Here is a 15997-nt window from a genome sequence, read left to right on the forward strand (position 1 = left end):
ATGCAATTAAAGTGATACGTTTTATTATTATTGTGTAGAAATGTAGATATTCTTATTAAACATTCTTTTTAATATTTGTAATCTTTGACTTTGTTTTATTTTTAAATAGGAAGAACAATGGATTTCACGTTTGATTTGTCTCAAACACCAGTTATTGGTCGACGTTGGTTGATACGTCAAGGTGCTGAAGAAAAATCAATTAGTTCTCCACGTTGTTCACTGTCTCTATCACCGGCTGATAATAGTGCCATCGCCGGCTGGAAGAGACCATGGATGTCACAGGTATAAAAAATTTTACATAAAAATTTATCATAACGTTATTAAAATAGAGATCTAATTAGAAAATTTCGAAGTGTATTAAATTTTTTTTATATAAAAAATTTAACAAAATGTAACATGGTATACGGATGTTGAATTATATATTTAAGATAACGTTAAATTTATTTTTTTTTTAATAGGGCCGCGTCAGAGAGTGCTTGGTAAATCTGTTGACAACGTGTGGACAAAGAGTTGGTTTACCAAAGAGTCCGTCGGTATGTTTTTATTTGCAATATATTTTACAATTATTAATTCGAGTAGTACAAACATGTTCATTTCCTATGGTTTTTGCAAATAATCAACATATTACACATAACAGATTATATAACATATTATATAACAATTATATACAATTATAACATACAATTATATGTATATATTTGAGAATACTATTTTATTTCGAATTATATCTTAAAATATTTGTATTTTGTAAATTTATCTGTTTTAAAATTAAAATTATATAAATACAAATATTTTTAAATGTTACTTAATAAAATAAAATAAAATAATATAGTTATAACACATATTTGCATATATTTGCATATGTATATATAATCAATAAACATCTGATCGCATTAAAACATGCTATAGAATGCTTTACAGCGAAAGGCGGGCACATTTTTTGAACATTTTTAATTTATTATAACTTGTAAAATAAAACCTAAACGATTTATGTTTATCTGACATTTTTGGAGCTCTGGATTCACTGCTTGAAGTATTATATAATTAAGACTTTGTATATCTTACAAAAAACAACTGATTTTCATTATGTACCCCTTTCTAGGATGAGCACATTAGTTCAATGACATTGTATAGCAAGGTAAAGGGTTACTTTTAAATGCAATCTGCACACCCACTGTAATTTGCAATAGTACATGTATTTGCAGTATTTTCTATGACTCATATTTTCACGCTTTAATCAGCTTTATAAAAATGTTTTTACTCGTGCACTATTGCAGGAATAAAAAAAACGCATTTATGCGTTTATATAAAATTTTACAAAGTGACAGTAGTATAATTTTGCAGCCATCTGAGATCTATTATTTTTTTATGCTTTATCATTTATTGATATAAAAAAATAATCTTTTTATATATATATATGTAAAGACTATTATATAGTATATAATTATTATATAGTATATAAATAATAGAAAATATTTTTTACATATTTTTGATTTTTGCAATAAGATTATTAAACAGATTTTGTTACTATTTAATTATAATTATAATTAATTATAATTTAATTATAATTTAATTATAATTAATATGTACACAATTATATGCCAGCTGTTTAATTATACGACCGCATTAACTATTAATTTTTCGAAAACTTAACAATATTATATTATATTTTATTTTTTTAATATTTATATATGAATATGAATTTAGCACGCTATTGATTTATTTTATTTATTTATTAAAAAAATTTATTCTTCAAAATAGCTTTGTTTATTTTTTTGTATTAAATTCTGAAAGAAATTGGCGATAACTCCAGAGCACTCTATATATGTAACTTGTTCTTGTGTAACACAATTGTATGCACAATTACTGAATATTTTGTATAAGTTCACGTAGTTGAAATTGAGATATATTGAAGGCAATTATTATTCAAGGAATTTAATAGAGAAACAACGAAATATAAATGCATTTTGTATATAAAATGTAATATTGAATATTATTTAGTGTTATAGTCTTTTTCTATTAAAAAAAAAAGACACCATAGTTATTGACTTTATATTCATGAAATTGTTATCTATTTGCTTCTAATATATTTCCACTTAATTTTTTATATATATCTTTTATATTATTAACTTTTTTTTTATTATTCAGGTCATATTCAGTCAAAGTTCAGACTTGATGGAAAGACAATCATCTATGGCTTCTTCTACTGAAGAAGTATCTGGTGCAAATAATGATTTAAGCGGAGGATCTAGACGGGATGACGAACAATTTGGTGTATTTAAAGACTTTGATTTCCTTGAATATGAAAGCGAAAGTGTTGAGGTAAGACCGACAACGTTTTGGTACGTCTTCTAAAGGGAGGATATTAATTTAAATCTTATTTTCCAGGGCGAGAGTACGGATAATTTCAATTGGGGTGTTCGACGTCGTCCTCTTAGTGAGGGTGAGGAACGAGAACCCAGTTTGCGACAGTTTGAGGAAAGTTTAAGTGAGAAGACACCATCATCCAGCAAACACACAACTCGGGTAAATATAAGAAAAATTTTAAGTTTTAAATTTTTAATTTTATCATATATAATTCTACCATTCCATTTATTTTTTTTCCCTTTTTAATTATTTTTATTATTTTTATTATTTTATTATTTTTATTATTTTTTCCTTTTTAATTATTTTTATTAATTTGGGATATGTGTATAGCGCGGAGTTGCTGAAGAATCATCAGACGACGAGGCCGGATCAGAATCACCTTTGGATGAAGTGCCAGGAGGATCCGGAACAGGCCAAGAGACAAATAGTATCCCAGGAATGTTCCCACCATCCTCTCTCTCGTTGATACCTAGTCGCACGCGTCACGACTCATCCACAAGGTCTGACACATCGTAAGTTTCTGTATAAAGATTTTTAGAAACATGTACTAATCGTTTTCACTTGAATTCTTTGTCTATAGTGGCTCGAGTGCGGGAGATCTCGGAGATGTGACACCTTGCAACGCGTCACCCAATCTGTCCGCATTGATGCCCTTCCGGCAAGTTGTACGAGATGATGCCGAAGAGATCTGGAGACAACAAATTCAAAGTCTCATTACCCAAGCTCCATATAATACTCTGAGCTTCTTCCAATTGTTGAGCAAGATTTTAAGGGTACAAAAATTTAATTTATTTTATAAAAAATATTACTTTAGAAGTTTTATAAAAGATTAGTTAAATATTATTTTTTTCAAAAGAAATTATTATTAGTTGTTATATTTTGTAGGATGTGAGCAGTAAATCTGTCGGTCTTACACGCGAGGCGAGTGCTTTGCTTTGTAATGGCAGCCCAGCTTCAGCTCATCTAGGTTGCCATTTATCTAGTCATGCCGAGCTGCTTAGTTCAAAAGCTGAACCGCCTCTAGTGTGGTTCTCAGTGACAATATTCATGAATCAGCGATTAAATGAGGCATTACGCTTTGGTATGCTGGAGGTACAAGAACATCTGGAGACATTTTTGGATAGAAAGGATCATGCTACGGAAGTAAGTTTTATTAAGCGAACGATTGCTTAAGACAGATAAAGTCATGATCTTTTTTTTTAGTGCTTGGAGGCAGCTAAAGCAACAGCTAAGCTTCAAGCATTAGGCGGTAGTCACACCACGGAGGCAGGTGTCGAAGAAATGCTGTTGGATCTGGGCAGAGCGCTTTACAAGCTGCATTTTCAGTTGCTTTTGTTGATCGAAGCGTCGAACAAAATGTTAGGAGCGTTAATGAATGCTGCTAGAAATGTACAGATTCCTTTGCAAGATCTGTCTATTGAAATCGCTAATATGAAGATAGCATTAAGTAGAGCGCTCGAAGAGAGTACCGAGAGCGAACGAGGGACACCCACTCCGACACCCAGTCCTAGTCCTCTGCCTGGTTCAGGAGCCGTAGAAGAAGTTGCCAGAGTTGCCGAACTTTTGAGAAATGCGCGATGGTGTCCAGCGCTTGAAGCTGTAAGACTGCATAGGGCGCAATGGCCCGGAGATCCTTTTCACGATGATGATGATGTGACGACTGCTGTTAATATGTATTGCAAATACATAGGTCAAGATAGATCTGGTAAGTTTGACATTTGCATTAAATATTTAAAGTTATATATATTATGTATATATATATTAAATATTTATAGTTATGTATATATGTGTTTATCTTACGGCATGTTTTTTATTTAAAGAAGGAAGACAAAAATAAGAGAAATATTTTGAAAATGTACGATTTTTATAAAAAAAATTAATTAAGCAAATATATTATAAAATTGATTTTTTTTATCAGCTGTATAACGTTTATTACTATATCTGGTTATATCTGTGTATGATTTATTCTTTAGAATATAGCAATATATATTGAAATATTTATTATAAATATATGTATATTATTTTATTAATGTTTTTTAGATATATTCATTGTAACGAGGAAAGATGATGAGATGTCAGAAATATTTGGCAGATTGATGGAAAGTTTGTTTGAAGTGTTAGCGGCTGTGACGGGATTGGAAGCGTCTACGAAAGCCGCACGCAATCAACATGACTCTAATCACTCGAAAAACGATTGTTAATAAGCTTTAACCATATAGTATTGAATCATTCTCGTATAGATTTAAATCAAGGTATATATGAATTGTTTTCATATAGCTTAAGCAAGGTGTATATGTATGGTGTGTGTGTGTGTGTGTGTGTGTGTGTGTGTATGCGCGCGCGCGCGTGTGTGTGTACATGCATACATACATACATATATACATGCATGCAAACACACACACACACACACACACACACACACACACACACACACATACATATACGTATATATTACATATGATAAAGATTCTTAGGCTCGTTGTTTTGTTCTTTTTTTTTTTAATGCGAAGAACATAACGAATCACTATCGATGTAAATTCAACGAAATAAATAATCTCGATAATATGATGTTTTGAAATTCACCTTTGTAGAATATCTAATCGGGATGATTATGTCAAAGTGGCGGTCAATATATAAAGCATAATCTGCAGAAAAACATCAGTTTAAACCTTGTCAACCTTGTGAATTTTGTTAAAACGTTTTTGAGAAAATTCGATTAACTGGTAGAATCACTGCTTTTCGCTTAACTATCTTGGCACAAAATGATTTACGTATGAAAATATTAACGTGTGAAACAGTCTGTGTAAAAGTAGAGATGCTTAAATGAAATTAATTATCGATATAATTGGAAAACGGATCAATCGCCAAAGAAAACAAAATACTCAGTTAATTGATCTCCTATTCTGAATTAGATGTTCTATTTATCAGTCTTAAATTAGCAGAAGGAGCTGCCGAATTTCTATATGTATCAGGTTTTATGGAGTATATCCAGATTAATATATCCAGAGCCATATGTGATCATCAGTGTTTTCTTTTGCGGTGAGTCGCGTGCAGCCGCTACACTTTCCAGTCGACGTTAGTTTGTTATATATATTTTTTCAGCTCTTTCCTCCTCTCCCTTTCTCTCTCTCTCTTTCTCTCGCATACACGATTATGTTGGCGAAAACGAACAGATCTGAATAATATCAGGAATCACTTTAAGTATATTTTATTATAATTTGAATACGATATAATATAAATATTTAAGATATAAAAGCATCTCCCTGTACTCTCTCTCTCTCTCTCTCTCTATATATATATATATATATATAGAGTACAAGGAGATGCTTTTATATCTTAAATATATATATATGAGATATATATATGTGTATAGAATATTAGACAGATTTTACGTAACAAACAATCATTAAGTTAAACACGCTTCCGTAAACATGAATAACTTTTTAATAAGTCATGTATGTTTTTGAATTCAGTTTGTGTACCGATTGAATGTGGTCTTTAGATCAAAGTGGTTTTACGGCATTCTGGACATGAAGATTATAGTTATATATTTCAAAACTCACATGTTTTTGGAATATCTCTTCATAAAACCTCTTTCAATGTTTATTTCTATAAAAAAAAATTTATATTCTTTTCCACAAAATTATAGGATTTTCATTTGTGATTAATGATAAAAATTTATACATGTAAGCGTAAATATCCCGAAAGTATCCTATGGAAATGTAAGCTCTACGCACATAGATTGCATCATGGAACGGCTGCAGCTTTTCTGGACGAGATTTTTAAACGCCTGCACCGTGCAGAATGTCATAAAAGTAAGAGTGTCGGATTTCCGCGAATCGGGCACGCGCCAGCCGCACAATCCGGTCCAGCACCGGACGCCGTTTCATTCCGTTCGGTTAAACAATACGAGCAGGTGATACCCCGCCCGGTAAGAGAGTACCGCGCATATTGCCATATTGCCATTTCCAATCGCACATTTACGACTTTTATATTAAATCATTAATACTGGTCGCCACAGCATTGATAGCATTTCCTTGTTAGAGCTGTAGAAATTAAGAAAAAAAGAAACAAAATTTATTAAGTCTAATAACAGCATTATTAATCTATTAACAGCATAATCATTTAATACGAATTTTAACACAATTTTTAGACATTAAAATAAATATATTTGTTTTTATTATGCATGTCGTTTAGCCATATGTTACTTGAATTTATGAAATAATTTAGACTTTTATATAAGAAATTTTCTTGAAAAAATATTGTATATGAAAATCTTCTTTCTTCGTGTGAGTCAATTCATTTGTAGACATTCATACATAATGTTGAACTCTAACTTGTTAGCTATTGATAAATAGTTGATAGTTTCATTTACTCTCTCCCACGGAGTTGATGCACATAACCGGTCACAAAAAGAATCTATTTACAATCTTGTGGAAAACACCGAGGAGGTGTGAACCGTGCGTTGGTCTCTGGGACCGATCTCGACGTTTTTTATGCATTCTTAGCTTTGGATAATAAGACTGACGAACGGATGAAATAATTCGGAAACCAGAGAAGGTTCTGACTTGTGCATATGCGAGCCGGACGACGCCGGGAGGTCTCTCGATGCCTCGGCAGGAGCCCGAAGAGACGACAAGCCATGTGTCAGGCTTATCAAAACCTAGACATGATTGCGTATAATAATGATTTTGATTTAATTTCTTTTTATGTTTATTTCTGTCAATGTAGATTAATTTGAATCTCGGTTTAATTTACTTCTCTTTTTTTTAATTTTAAGAATTAGAAAAAGAAAGAATAAACTAAATCAAGATTAAAATTAATAGGTAGTTAAAATGGATATTAGACACCTAAAGAAATTTAAAACTTCTGATTCGGTTTATGTGTGTCTTTCGATATCCTGGAAGTTTTCTTATATATATATATATATATATATATTATACAGAATTTTTTAATTTAACATACTTGTAACACGCATAAGTATGTATCGGGAGACGAATTAGATTGAAAAAGTTGAATTCGACTAATTGAAATTTAACCAATCCCGCGACTGACAGGAGGATTCCTTTTTCTTCCGTCGAGAACGAGTTCTCCAACAGGCAAAAGACCGGTTGCTCGTCGTTTTACAAACAATCAATCCGACTTATGTGGGTCAAAGCGCGCGATATCGGTTTACGACCGCCAACCGCGATGGCAACAACCACCGCCTATTTATACGGTGCTGAGCTTTTTGTCAGTCGCGGGGTGGTTCTTGTCTTAAACATCACATCCGCCGAGCTGTACCGCCTATGCTGACCGAGAAAAGGAGGATCGCGCAAGAGGCAGTGGCGGCGGGGACGAAGAGCGAGGGAAGCCACGACAGGAACCACCGCCTCGCTTTCTTCAGCGGCTTCAAACATCCGCTGCACCAGCCGCCACCAGATCTCTCCAGTTTACCCCCAGCCGCTTCAGCTCGCGCTCAAAGAAACTCCCGCGTGCGCGCGTTCATTTCCCCTTTCTACATCGGAAGCGAAAGGATGCGCCTCGGATTTCTACCCGCGGTCTTTTCTGACACTTCTCAAAGTCTCCGCTCCGTTTCCGGTTCTTCTCGTCGTGTTGTATTTTGCGGACCACACCGAGTCGACAGCTCAACAAAATTAAACTGTAAAAATAATAAGAAAACACAACAAAGATTTAACAATAAAATACACTTGTATTCATATTTATTATTTTAATTGATAGAAATAGGAAATATTTTTTTTTTTTTTTTTTTTTTTTTTTTTATTAGATTCCCAAGGATTTCTTCACATATGATTGTTTATGTAACGAGAGGACTTTCTTGACCGATTGTCGCCGCGTGTCCCTCCCGAGGGGAGAGGGATCGCGAGATACATCTGGACCAGGGCGATCGGACACGTCGGCCTTCTCCGAGACGAAAGAAGCGAGAAGGGGGATGACCGGTGGACGCCGCGCGACACGCATTGTATACGCCGGACCCACGTGTACGCGAGCAGCGGCTCGTCGAATCACCAGCTGCCGATTCGCCGAGTCGACTCCTGGAAGCACGGGAGTCGATCTAAAATTAGCGGCCCCGGCATGGCACCCCCGCCTAGCCCTTACATGGCCACGTCACGGGCATACATTTGGCTACTTCGAAAACGGAGAAAGAGAGGAAGAAAGGGAGAGAGGAATGAGAGAGAAAGAGAGGAGGGAAAAAGGGAAACAATAATAATCGCAGCTTGCGCGGCACGAGTTGATCACGCGCGAGATCTAGCAGCTGGAATTCGTCGACGTGCGGCGCGGTCAAACCTTACGCCAGGAATGATCGGCGAAAGCTTATATTAGCATAATTGGAAGAAATCCACGTTGCAAAAAAAAAAATAGATCGAAGAGTCTATTTCATTGCGAAGGGAAACTGTACAGGTGTACAGGTAATCTGTAATTTCGTACATCTTTAGCTTGTATTCGCATTATGCGTTTGGCAGCTAAATAAGTCTGAATTAATTAATTAATTTAAGGCTTAATTGTACATCAAACGCAAAACTGTGGAGGATTGACATATCTAGAATAATTTATTTTATAAAAATTAAAATACAATTGATTAGAAGCTCAGGTTAAAAATTAATAGAAAAAAGGAGCTTATAAGCAACAAACTGAATATAAATACTATAATACGTATTATCTAATTAAAATTAATAATTAAATAACAAATAATTTGATCAACGTCGGGCCATCTTTAGTATTAATAAAAATTATCTTACAATATTTAAATGTTTCTTAAATTTACATTTCACTGAAAATTTATGGTCAAGAATGAATTATATAAATTAATTTATTTTTTATTTATTTGATTGAACAATACATACATTTACATTCAACTTATTGCTCAGTCTCTTAATTTCTTTTGTCTTATACATATGTATATAAATATATGAATCTGAGCCATTCTCGTCATTCTTTTCAATATAAAATTTGACACAAAGTATTAGAATCTTTTTTATCACCATAGAAGGCAGGAAATGCCGCACGAGTTAGTAACGAACCACATGGCTCCCGGAATAAATGAATGGCATAATGACCAAAGTCGTGCCATATAGACGATAACGCCTGTTAATGTGTTGGAAAAGAATTCTCAATGAAGTATTGATTACTATCAAGTAAAGTGAGATAACATACCTAATCTCACTTCGCTTTCATTACTACTTTGATTAAAGAAATTCTTGAGATTGAAATCAGAAATTCTTGAGATCTACTTCAAATAATCAAATAATTATATTTGTTTTAAAACAGTTTTAATCTTTTCATTATCTTACATTGCCATATTAATATATCTAGTAGATAAATAATTATTCACTTTTTACTATATACTGCTGAAAAGCCAAAAGTCTGAATACAATATATACATTATATCTTTCGATTAAATTAAGAGGAACAGAATAAATAAACTTCCAGAAATATTTTAATGATACGATATGTGAAAGGATATAAACTATATAGAGCGTATAATTTATGTAAAATTTATTTATAAACTATTTTAGTAAAACTATATAATTTTATTTAAATCTTTAAATTTATTCATCCTCTACTATTTGCTCTTTTTTCTTTTCAATATTTACAATATATCATATATATTTACAAAAGAAATAAATTTAAAAGAAAAACAAATGTATATGTGTGGAAATTGCAACAAATGCTCAAAAAAATTCGCTTTAACTTGAGTCATTTAAATATTGTCCAGGTAATATCCGGAGGGTTCAAGGAGAACTATGAATCTCCCTTCGATTAATCGCGCTTCGCGGATCTCGGTAGGCCGCCTAACACCGAAACGAGAGATCCTTTGCGGAGGAGGAACGAACCCCGTTCCGCAGTACATCTGCGTCGAGCGGATGCAGACTGCATTTTATGGCCGCCCAATGCACAACCGATTCTTATTCGTGCACCCGCACTCACACCCTCCATCGTTCTTCGCTGAGCACGCGGTACAACGACTTCTATAATTAGATTTCCTTCCTCCTTTTGGGCTTAGACACCTTCGCGGTCGCGAGTGATCTCTTGACCTGCAAAGAAGAAAATTAAAACAAAGACCAGAAGAAATATCACAGTTCTTTTTTTTAAAAAAAAAACATTAATGCACGCGATTCTTCAATAAAATAGATTCTATACAAGCATTTTAACTAATTCCAATCTAATTCTTTCAATTAATTAAGTCCAATCTACTTCTTTCAATTTCTTTGAACTAAAAAATTAATAGTACAACGTAATATCTTTTTTTTTTAATTACTTTTAAATTTTTACTTTTATATTACTTTCTTAAATTACTTTTTGTTTTTATATTACTTTATATTGATCGTGAATTAATTGATCCACAGGTTTCGTTGCGATACAGAAGAATATGGTTCAGAAGAGCCACGCGTTCGGCGTGTCATAGGTTTCACTTCGGCTATTTCGAACAGGTTGCGCTCGTATCTATTTTTCGATCATTGGCATCGGTCGGATCCACGGATTCTCGCGCTGCCGACGACAGGTAGACACGAACATAATATAAACGGCGATAGTTAAATCGAGTCGCGATATATAAGCGCGAGTCACCCCATGCCAAGCGCTTGCTATCATCGTCGTTGCCTGTAGATATCGTTTAATCGCTGATGATCAGCCAAGACTCGCCTCTAAAATTGTTGCAGCCGTGTAATAAGCCGCGATATTTCGTTTTATGACCGAAGCGCCCGAGTCTGCTGGCATATCTTCCAGTTAATTAGATTTTTTTAGTGACGCGTCCACGATGTGTGATCGCTCTCTTTGCTATTTCTATTAAGGGCTTGCCACACGTGTGCAAGATGTCTTCAATTATAATGTCAGAAGCAAATAAAATTAGGCGAATGCAATTTTACGTAAGAGTCACATAAATAACTTACACAAATATGTCATCAACCATTTGAATTATTATTTTTTTGATCAAATGTGACATGATATGGAAACTAATAGAAATTTTAAACTAGCTATAAATTTCTTTTAAATTATTTTTAGAATAAATGTATCTTTTTTATATATTTTGATTCTTTTCTTGTTCAACTTTGTCAAACATATGTTCTCTCTTTTACGCATATTCTGTACTTATCGTTCGAGTAATTTTATCTAACTATTTTATTTTTTGGCAGATAGGCTCTGATCTACGACAATCGTCAGGCAAATGCATCCGGAAACCGACAATCGTCACGAGCGCTTTCTGTCACGATGTGCTTTCGTCAAGAGATAAATTGGTGAGCTGCGATTTCGAAATTAGTATTTCTAAATCATAGTAGAGAAATATCCTTGTGCAACATTGATATTTCTTATAAAAGTTTGTCAAATTACAGATTAACGTCAAATTGGACGATAAAAATTATAATCGATTAAATAGTATTTTAACCAAAATGATTAAATTCTTGATAATTTAAAAAAATTAGATAATGATTGGTTAAAAATTTAGAAAATGTTGATTCAATATTTTTTAGAGAACATTGAAAATTGTTAATTGTATGTTAAATTAATATAAGACAAAAATAATTTTAATTGCTTTGTAAATTTCTTATATGTCACTTTTGAATTTCCTCATTGAAAAAAAATCTGTCGATCCTTATATGTTATGGTGCTTTGGCAACTCGAATTCGTCCCTGATCTGTATGCAAATACGAGCTAAACTTAGAGATGTCCGATTTTCCTCGTTACGACAGATCGCATTTTCGTCTTCATCGATCTTAATCATTGTTTTATTAGCTTCGATCGGTAGATCGAAGTCCCACGTAATACCTAACATATACCTTTATAATTAATTATTCAAATCATTCAAATTATTTATAAATATCATATCATTCATATTATTTAAATATCATATCATTAATTATTCAAACAATTTATTTCAAAAGATTTACGATCTAAATAATATAAATTAAATTCAAATTTAGCGATCTCAATAGCGATCTCGATCCGCGTATAAAATAAATTAATTTTAATGATATACACAAGAAATGAATTTAATGCTGCTTTTAAAATAAATCACATTTTTGCATTGATTTTATAATGTTATCTAATTTATGGACTACTTTTCATGAATTCCAGGAAACGCTGGCAGCAAAATACAAATTCGGTATTTTCGGTTTCAAAGTAAGATAACACAGACCAACTCGCGGCTGAATTCTTCAATGGGCCACTAGAAAGAAGAGTTTCTGAATGGGCACGCACACGCATCCGAAACGCGCACGCATATACCCGTGCGATATTCCCGTGTATCTTATAGCGACGAGATATCAACGAGCGAGGGGGTGCGTTCACTGGGTGTCTAATATTATACTGCTACATAAGGCGCATCGTGACGCACGCGATGTTTATACGAATTATTTCAAACTCCTTTGCGTCAAGGCACATCGCGAAATAATTATCACATCCGAAACAAATAATTAAGTAGCACAGAATCAATTTGTAACTTTTGTTATTTTCATAACGTCGATCCTCGTAAATCTTTGTACAATTAGTTTACAGTAGTCTTGCCAGTTGTGCAATCGTTTCAAATCTCTTAGTATTCTATTATCTCATTTCATCCCATTTCTCCTTTAATTATATTATTTATAAGTTAATATCTAACGTTAATATCTATAATTTATTAGGAAACATTCGTATTTCTTTATTTGTAATTTAAGAAATTGTTTCAAATGAAATTGCGATTGATAAAAAAATATGCTAATCTTTTCTAATCTAAATCTAATTTCAAAAAGTAAAAAAAGAATTTTTTTACACTTAAGGCTTTAGGGAAAAATTTGATTAAATCCCCTTGATAACGAGCGATTATTGCTACTACCGATGTTTCTAGATCTCATAGGGGAGGTAAAGATGATCGTGTGCATGAGTCGCATGCGTCTTGTAGACGCGCGCGTGTTAAAGGGAAGGCGGTGGAAAAGGGAATTCGAGCTCCCCCAGAGATGAGACGAAGAGAGAGAGAGAGAGAGAGAGAGAGAGAGAGAGAGAGAGAGAGAGAGAGAGAGAGAGAGATGTAGAGGATGGGCGCGTGTCGGTCGCGTGCCCATTGCCACCGGTGACTCGGTTGTATATCTGCGACCCTCTCCGGCCTTTTAACCGCCCTTCTCGCCGTTTTTCCAGCGGTGGAGACAAGGAGGCCTCTCAGACAATGGCGTTTCCGCCGACGATGAAGATCAACCGTCGACACATGTATCGAACAAAATCATGGGGAGATTTAATAGATCGATGAGAGTCTTTCTCATCACCATGATAAATGAAATATTTGATGTAAGATACAGGAGAAATTGAAGATGTGAAGAAATAAATTCGATTGATCGACTCTTTTCAATTCAATAACTATGAAAATTTATGTCACCTAATATATAGATATACACGAAAAAAGCAACTTTGTTAAAGAGTAATTTTTCTGTTTAAAAATTTGATCAGATACAGATCTAAAAATAATTTTGTTCAGCCATCAAAATTATTACGTAGGACATTTAAGCATGATGATAATATTGTAAAAAAATTTTTTATATTATAACAATTAATTTGGATATTCTAATTGACAAAATTATTTTTCAAATCTATATCTAACCAAATTTTTAGATACTTCAGCGAAACCATTCTTTCTATGTATTATTGATGTTTATTAACTGATATTTAAATTCCTCATTGTATCGTTCGAAACCATGATCTTAGTCGTTCACCGTCTAGTTCATTTCCTTTTCCTGTCACCACGCTCCATAGAGAGTGTCTGAGCAACAGCGATGAAAGAAAGGGAATAAAGACGCTGGCACGCGAATGCACAGCCTTGACCAAGCAGAGGCAGCTTGATTCATCTTGTTCTTCTAACTCCGGAAAATGGTATTTAGCAGGACAGAAAGTGCTTCCTTTATGACTTCCGTCTTAACCAAGTTTCTTATTAGCTTCATAAAAATCATGAATTTCTGATGTTGCAAACGAAAACGGAAGTCATCAACATTTCCGACATCTCGGATGAGCAATTATCTCTACAGTCACTGGATATTCTATGTATTTCTTGACCATTTTTGGACCGTACTAATGTTCGAGTAATAATATCGTGTCAAAAAAATTGTCTCTTTATCATAAAAATATTTATTTGTTACAATTTTATTTTTAATATAAAGATTTAATTTGCATGTTATTTGTTAAGTTTTCTTAGTTAAATATTTCGATATGCCTTTGCGCTTTCTTTGAATTAAAAGAATTTGTCTAAAGAGTCAAGTTTGAGTTTAAGAATTTTGTATGAATTAAGTTCTCTTGTATATTTTTGATCGTCTATTGATCCACGTGATTTTCCAGGACAAAAAGAAACTGCAGACAGTGGAGTACCCGGGATTAATTGCGACCGGGTCAGACTGCGGAGCATTACGAGACGAGTCCGTCTTCGCAGGTGGCAAGTAGGCATGCAAAACCGAAAAAGAAGGGACCCACGCACACGAGCACGTGCTCGCATTTTGCGAGAGGCTCCCTTTTCAGAAACGGCGCGACGGCGGCGGCGGTGACGGCGACGATCAGCTGGCGGTATTTCTCCCTTTTCTCTCCGATCTTCGCAAGACCGAAGGAGAAGCGAGTCAGAAAAAAAAACGCCGAAAAGAACGAAAATGAGCGTTGCCACCCCTTCTCCGTTGCGCGCACCCGCATCCTGTGGCAGCTTTCGTAAAAACCGTCGGCCCTGTCGGTTTCCATTCAAAAGCGCGAGTCACGGGGGCTCATTTACGAATTTCACGACGAAACTCTACACTGGCTGAAGGAAGAACTAGGCGTCTGCGATCTCGATCGAAGCGTCAGGAAGCGAGTTTAGAGATGGACAGATAAACAGACACGAATGAAAGGAGAGGGTGCGATCCTGTCTCGAAAGAAGATCTCGCGTATGGATTATGTCAAAGTATTGTAATCTATCTCCGAAACACACACAAGATATAAAGATATTACGTTAAAAAATATAATAGTATATATAAATTCAAAATAATTGACTTATTATTGAGATTTGTTGTTAAATAAACGAATATAAATTGCGAGTATAATTTAATATGAAAGAAGTGAGATAATAAAAATTATGTATTCGTAAGTGGTAAAAGAATTCCGATGCGTCATCAAATATTATATGTAATCGCGTTTTAACTATTTCAGTTGAAATACTACTGAATAATATCAAATGACCATTTGGACCAACTTCCCTTCGTAGGGGAGAGCACTCCAGCAACATCGAAGCAAAGGGCAAGTAGCTGAATTCGTACCGATGGCGGTGTAAGAATAGCAACGCGATCGAGGGGGGATGAAACAGGCGGCTGATCGCTGTCTCCGGAAGGAACTGTCTCCCTTTATCCTCGAGGACATTCCTCCGAACACGAGCCAACGTGTCTTACGGCGCTCTCCCCTAAAGGAAGGCGTTTCTACGGACGTCTCCACCCAGCGTTAACCTCTTGCACCCAGAACTAAATTAAGAGTCGTTCCGGTTGACGTTTTTTGCCACTGGCACTACTCGAACCTTCTTTTTTTTTTTTTTTCGAAACCCTGATCCATCGAAAAGTATCAACCCGTTATATTTCTTCGCCATGTCTAAATATCTCATTATCGGACCTTATATTTCCGAGATATCTATCTGTCATAATTTCTGCTATTCATCATACAAGTT

At 34.3% G+C, this 15997-nt stretch overlaps 2 protein-coding genes across 5 annotated transcripts in view; both read left to right on the plus strand.

The window, feature by feature from the left end:
- The window catches only part of fry (microtubule binding protein furry), a 30777-nt gene extending 25847 nt beyond the window's left edge, over window positions 1-4930 (plus strand). For 2 of the 4 annotated variants that reach the window (XM_089082845.1, XM_089082848.1), the window contains 10 exons: window positions 110-282; window positions 459-533; window positions 1103-1138; window positions 2149-2322; window positions 2389-2526; window positions 2698-2879; window positions 2948-3140; window positions 3253-3510; window positions 3571-4072; window positions 4408-4930. In XM_089082845.1, the coding sequence (XP_088938971.1) occupies window positions 110-282; window positions 459-533; window positions 1103-1138; window positions 2149-2322; window positions 2389-2526; window positions 2698-2879; window positions 2948-3140; window positions 3253-3510; window positions 3571-4072; window positions 4408-4568 (1892 nt within the window). In that variant the 3' untranslated portion in view covers window positions 4569-4930. The remainder of the gene's footprint in view (window positions 1-109; window positions 283-458; window positions 534-1102; window positions 1139-2148; window positions 2323-2388; window positions 2527-2697; window positions 2880-2947; window positions 3141-3252; window positions 3511-3570; window positions 4073-4407) is intronic. The other 2 variants (XM_089082846.1, XM_089082847.1) reach the window with 2 other exon arrangements.
- Window positions 4931-5084: 154 nt separating this feature from the next.
- LOC105427934 (uncharacterized) lies at window positions 5085-13675 on the plus strand. Its single transcript, XM_089082854.1, has 5 exons — window positions 5085-8010; window positions 8135-10325; window positions 10716-10870; window positions 11506-11603; window positions 12442-13675. The coding sequence occupies exons 2-5, from the start codon at window positions 10249-10251 to the stop codon at window positions 12493-12495; spliced, it is 384 nt and encodes a 127-aa protein (XP_088938980.1). The 5' UTR covers window positions 5085-8010; window positions 8135-10248; the 3' UTR covers window positions 12496-13675.
- The last annotated feature ends 2322 nt before the right edge of the window (window positions 13676-15997 follow it).

The sequence above is a fragment of the Pogonomyrmex barbatus genome, unplaced genomic scaffold (assembly GCF_055798465.1).
Source record: "Pogonomyrmex barbatus isolate J1 unplaced genomic scaffold, ASM5579846v1 scaffold6, whole genome shotgun sequence".
NCBI classification, from domain to species: Eukaryota; Metazoa; Arthropoda; class Insecta; order Hymenoptera; family Formicidae; genus Pogonomyrmex; species Pogonomyrmex barbatus.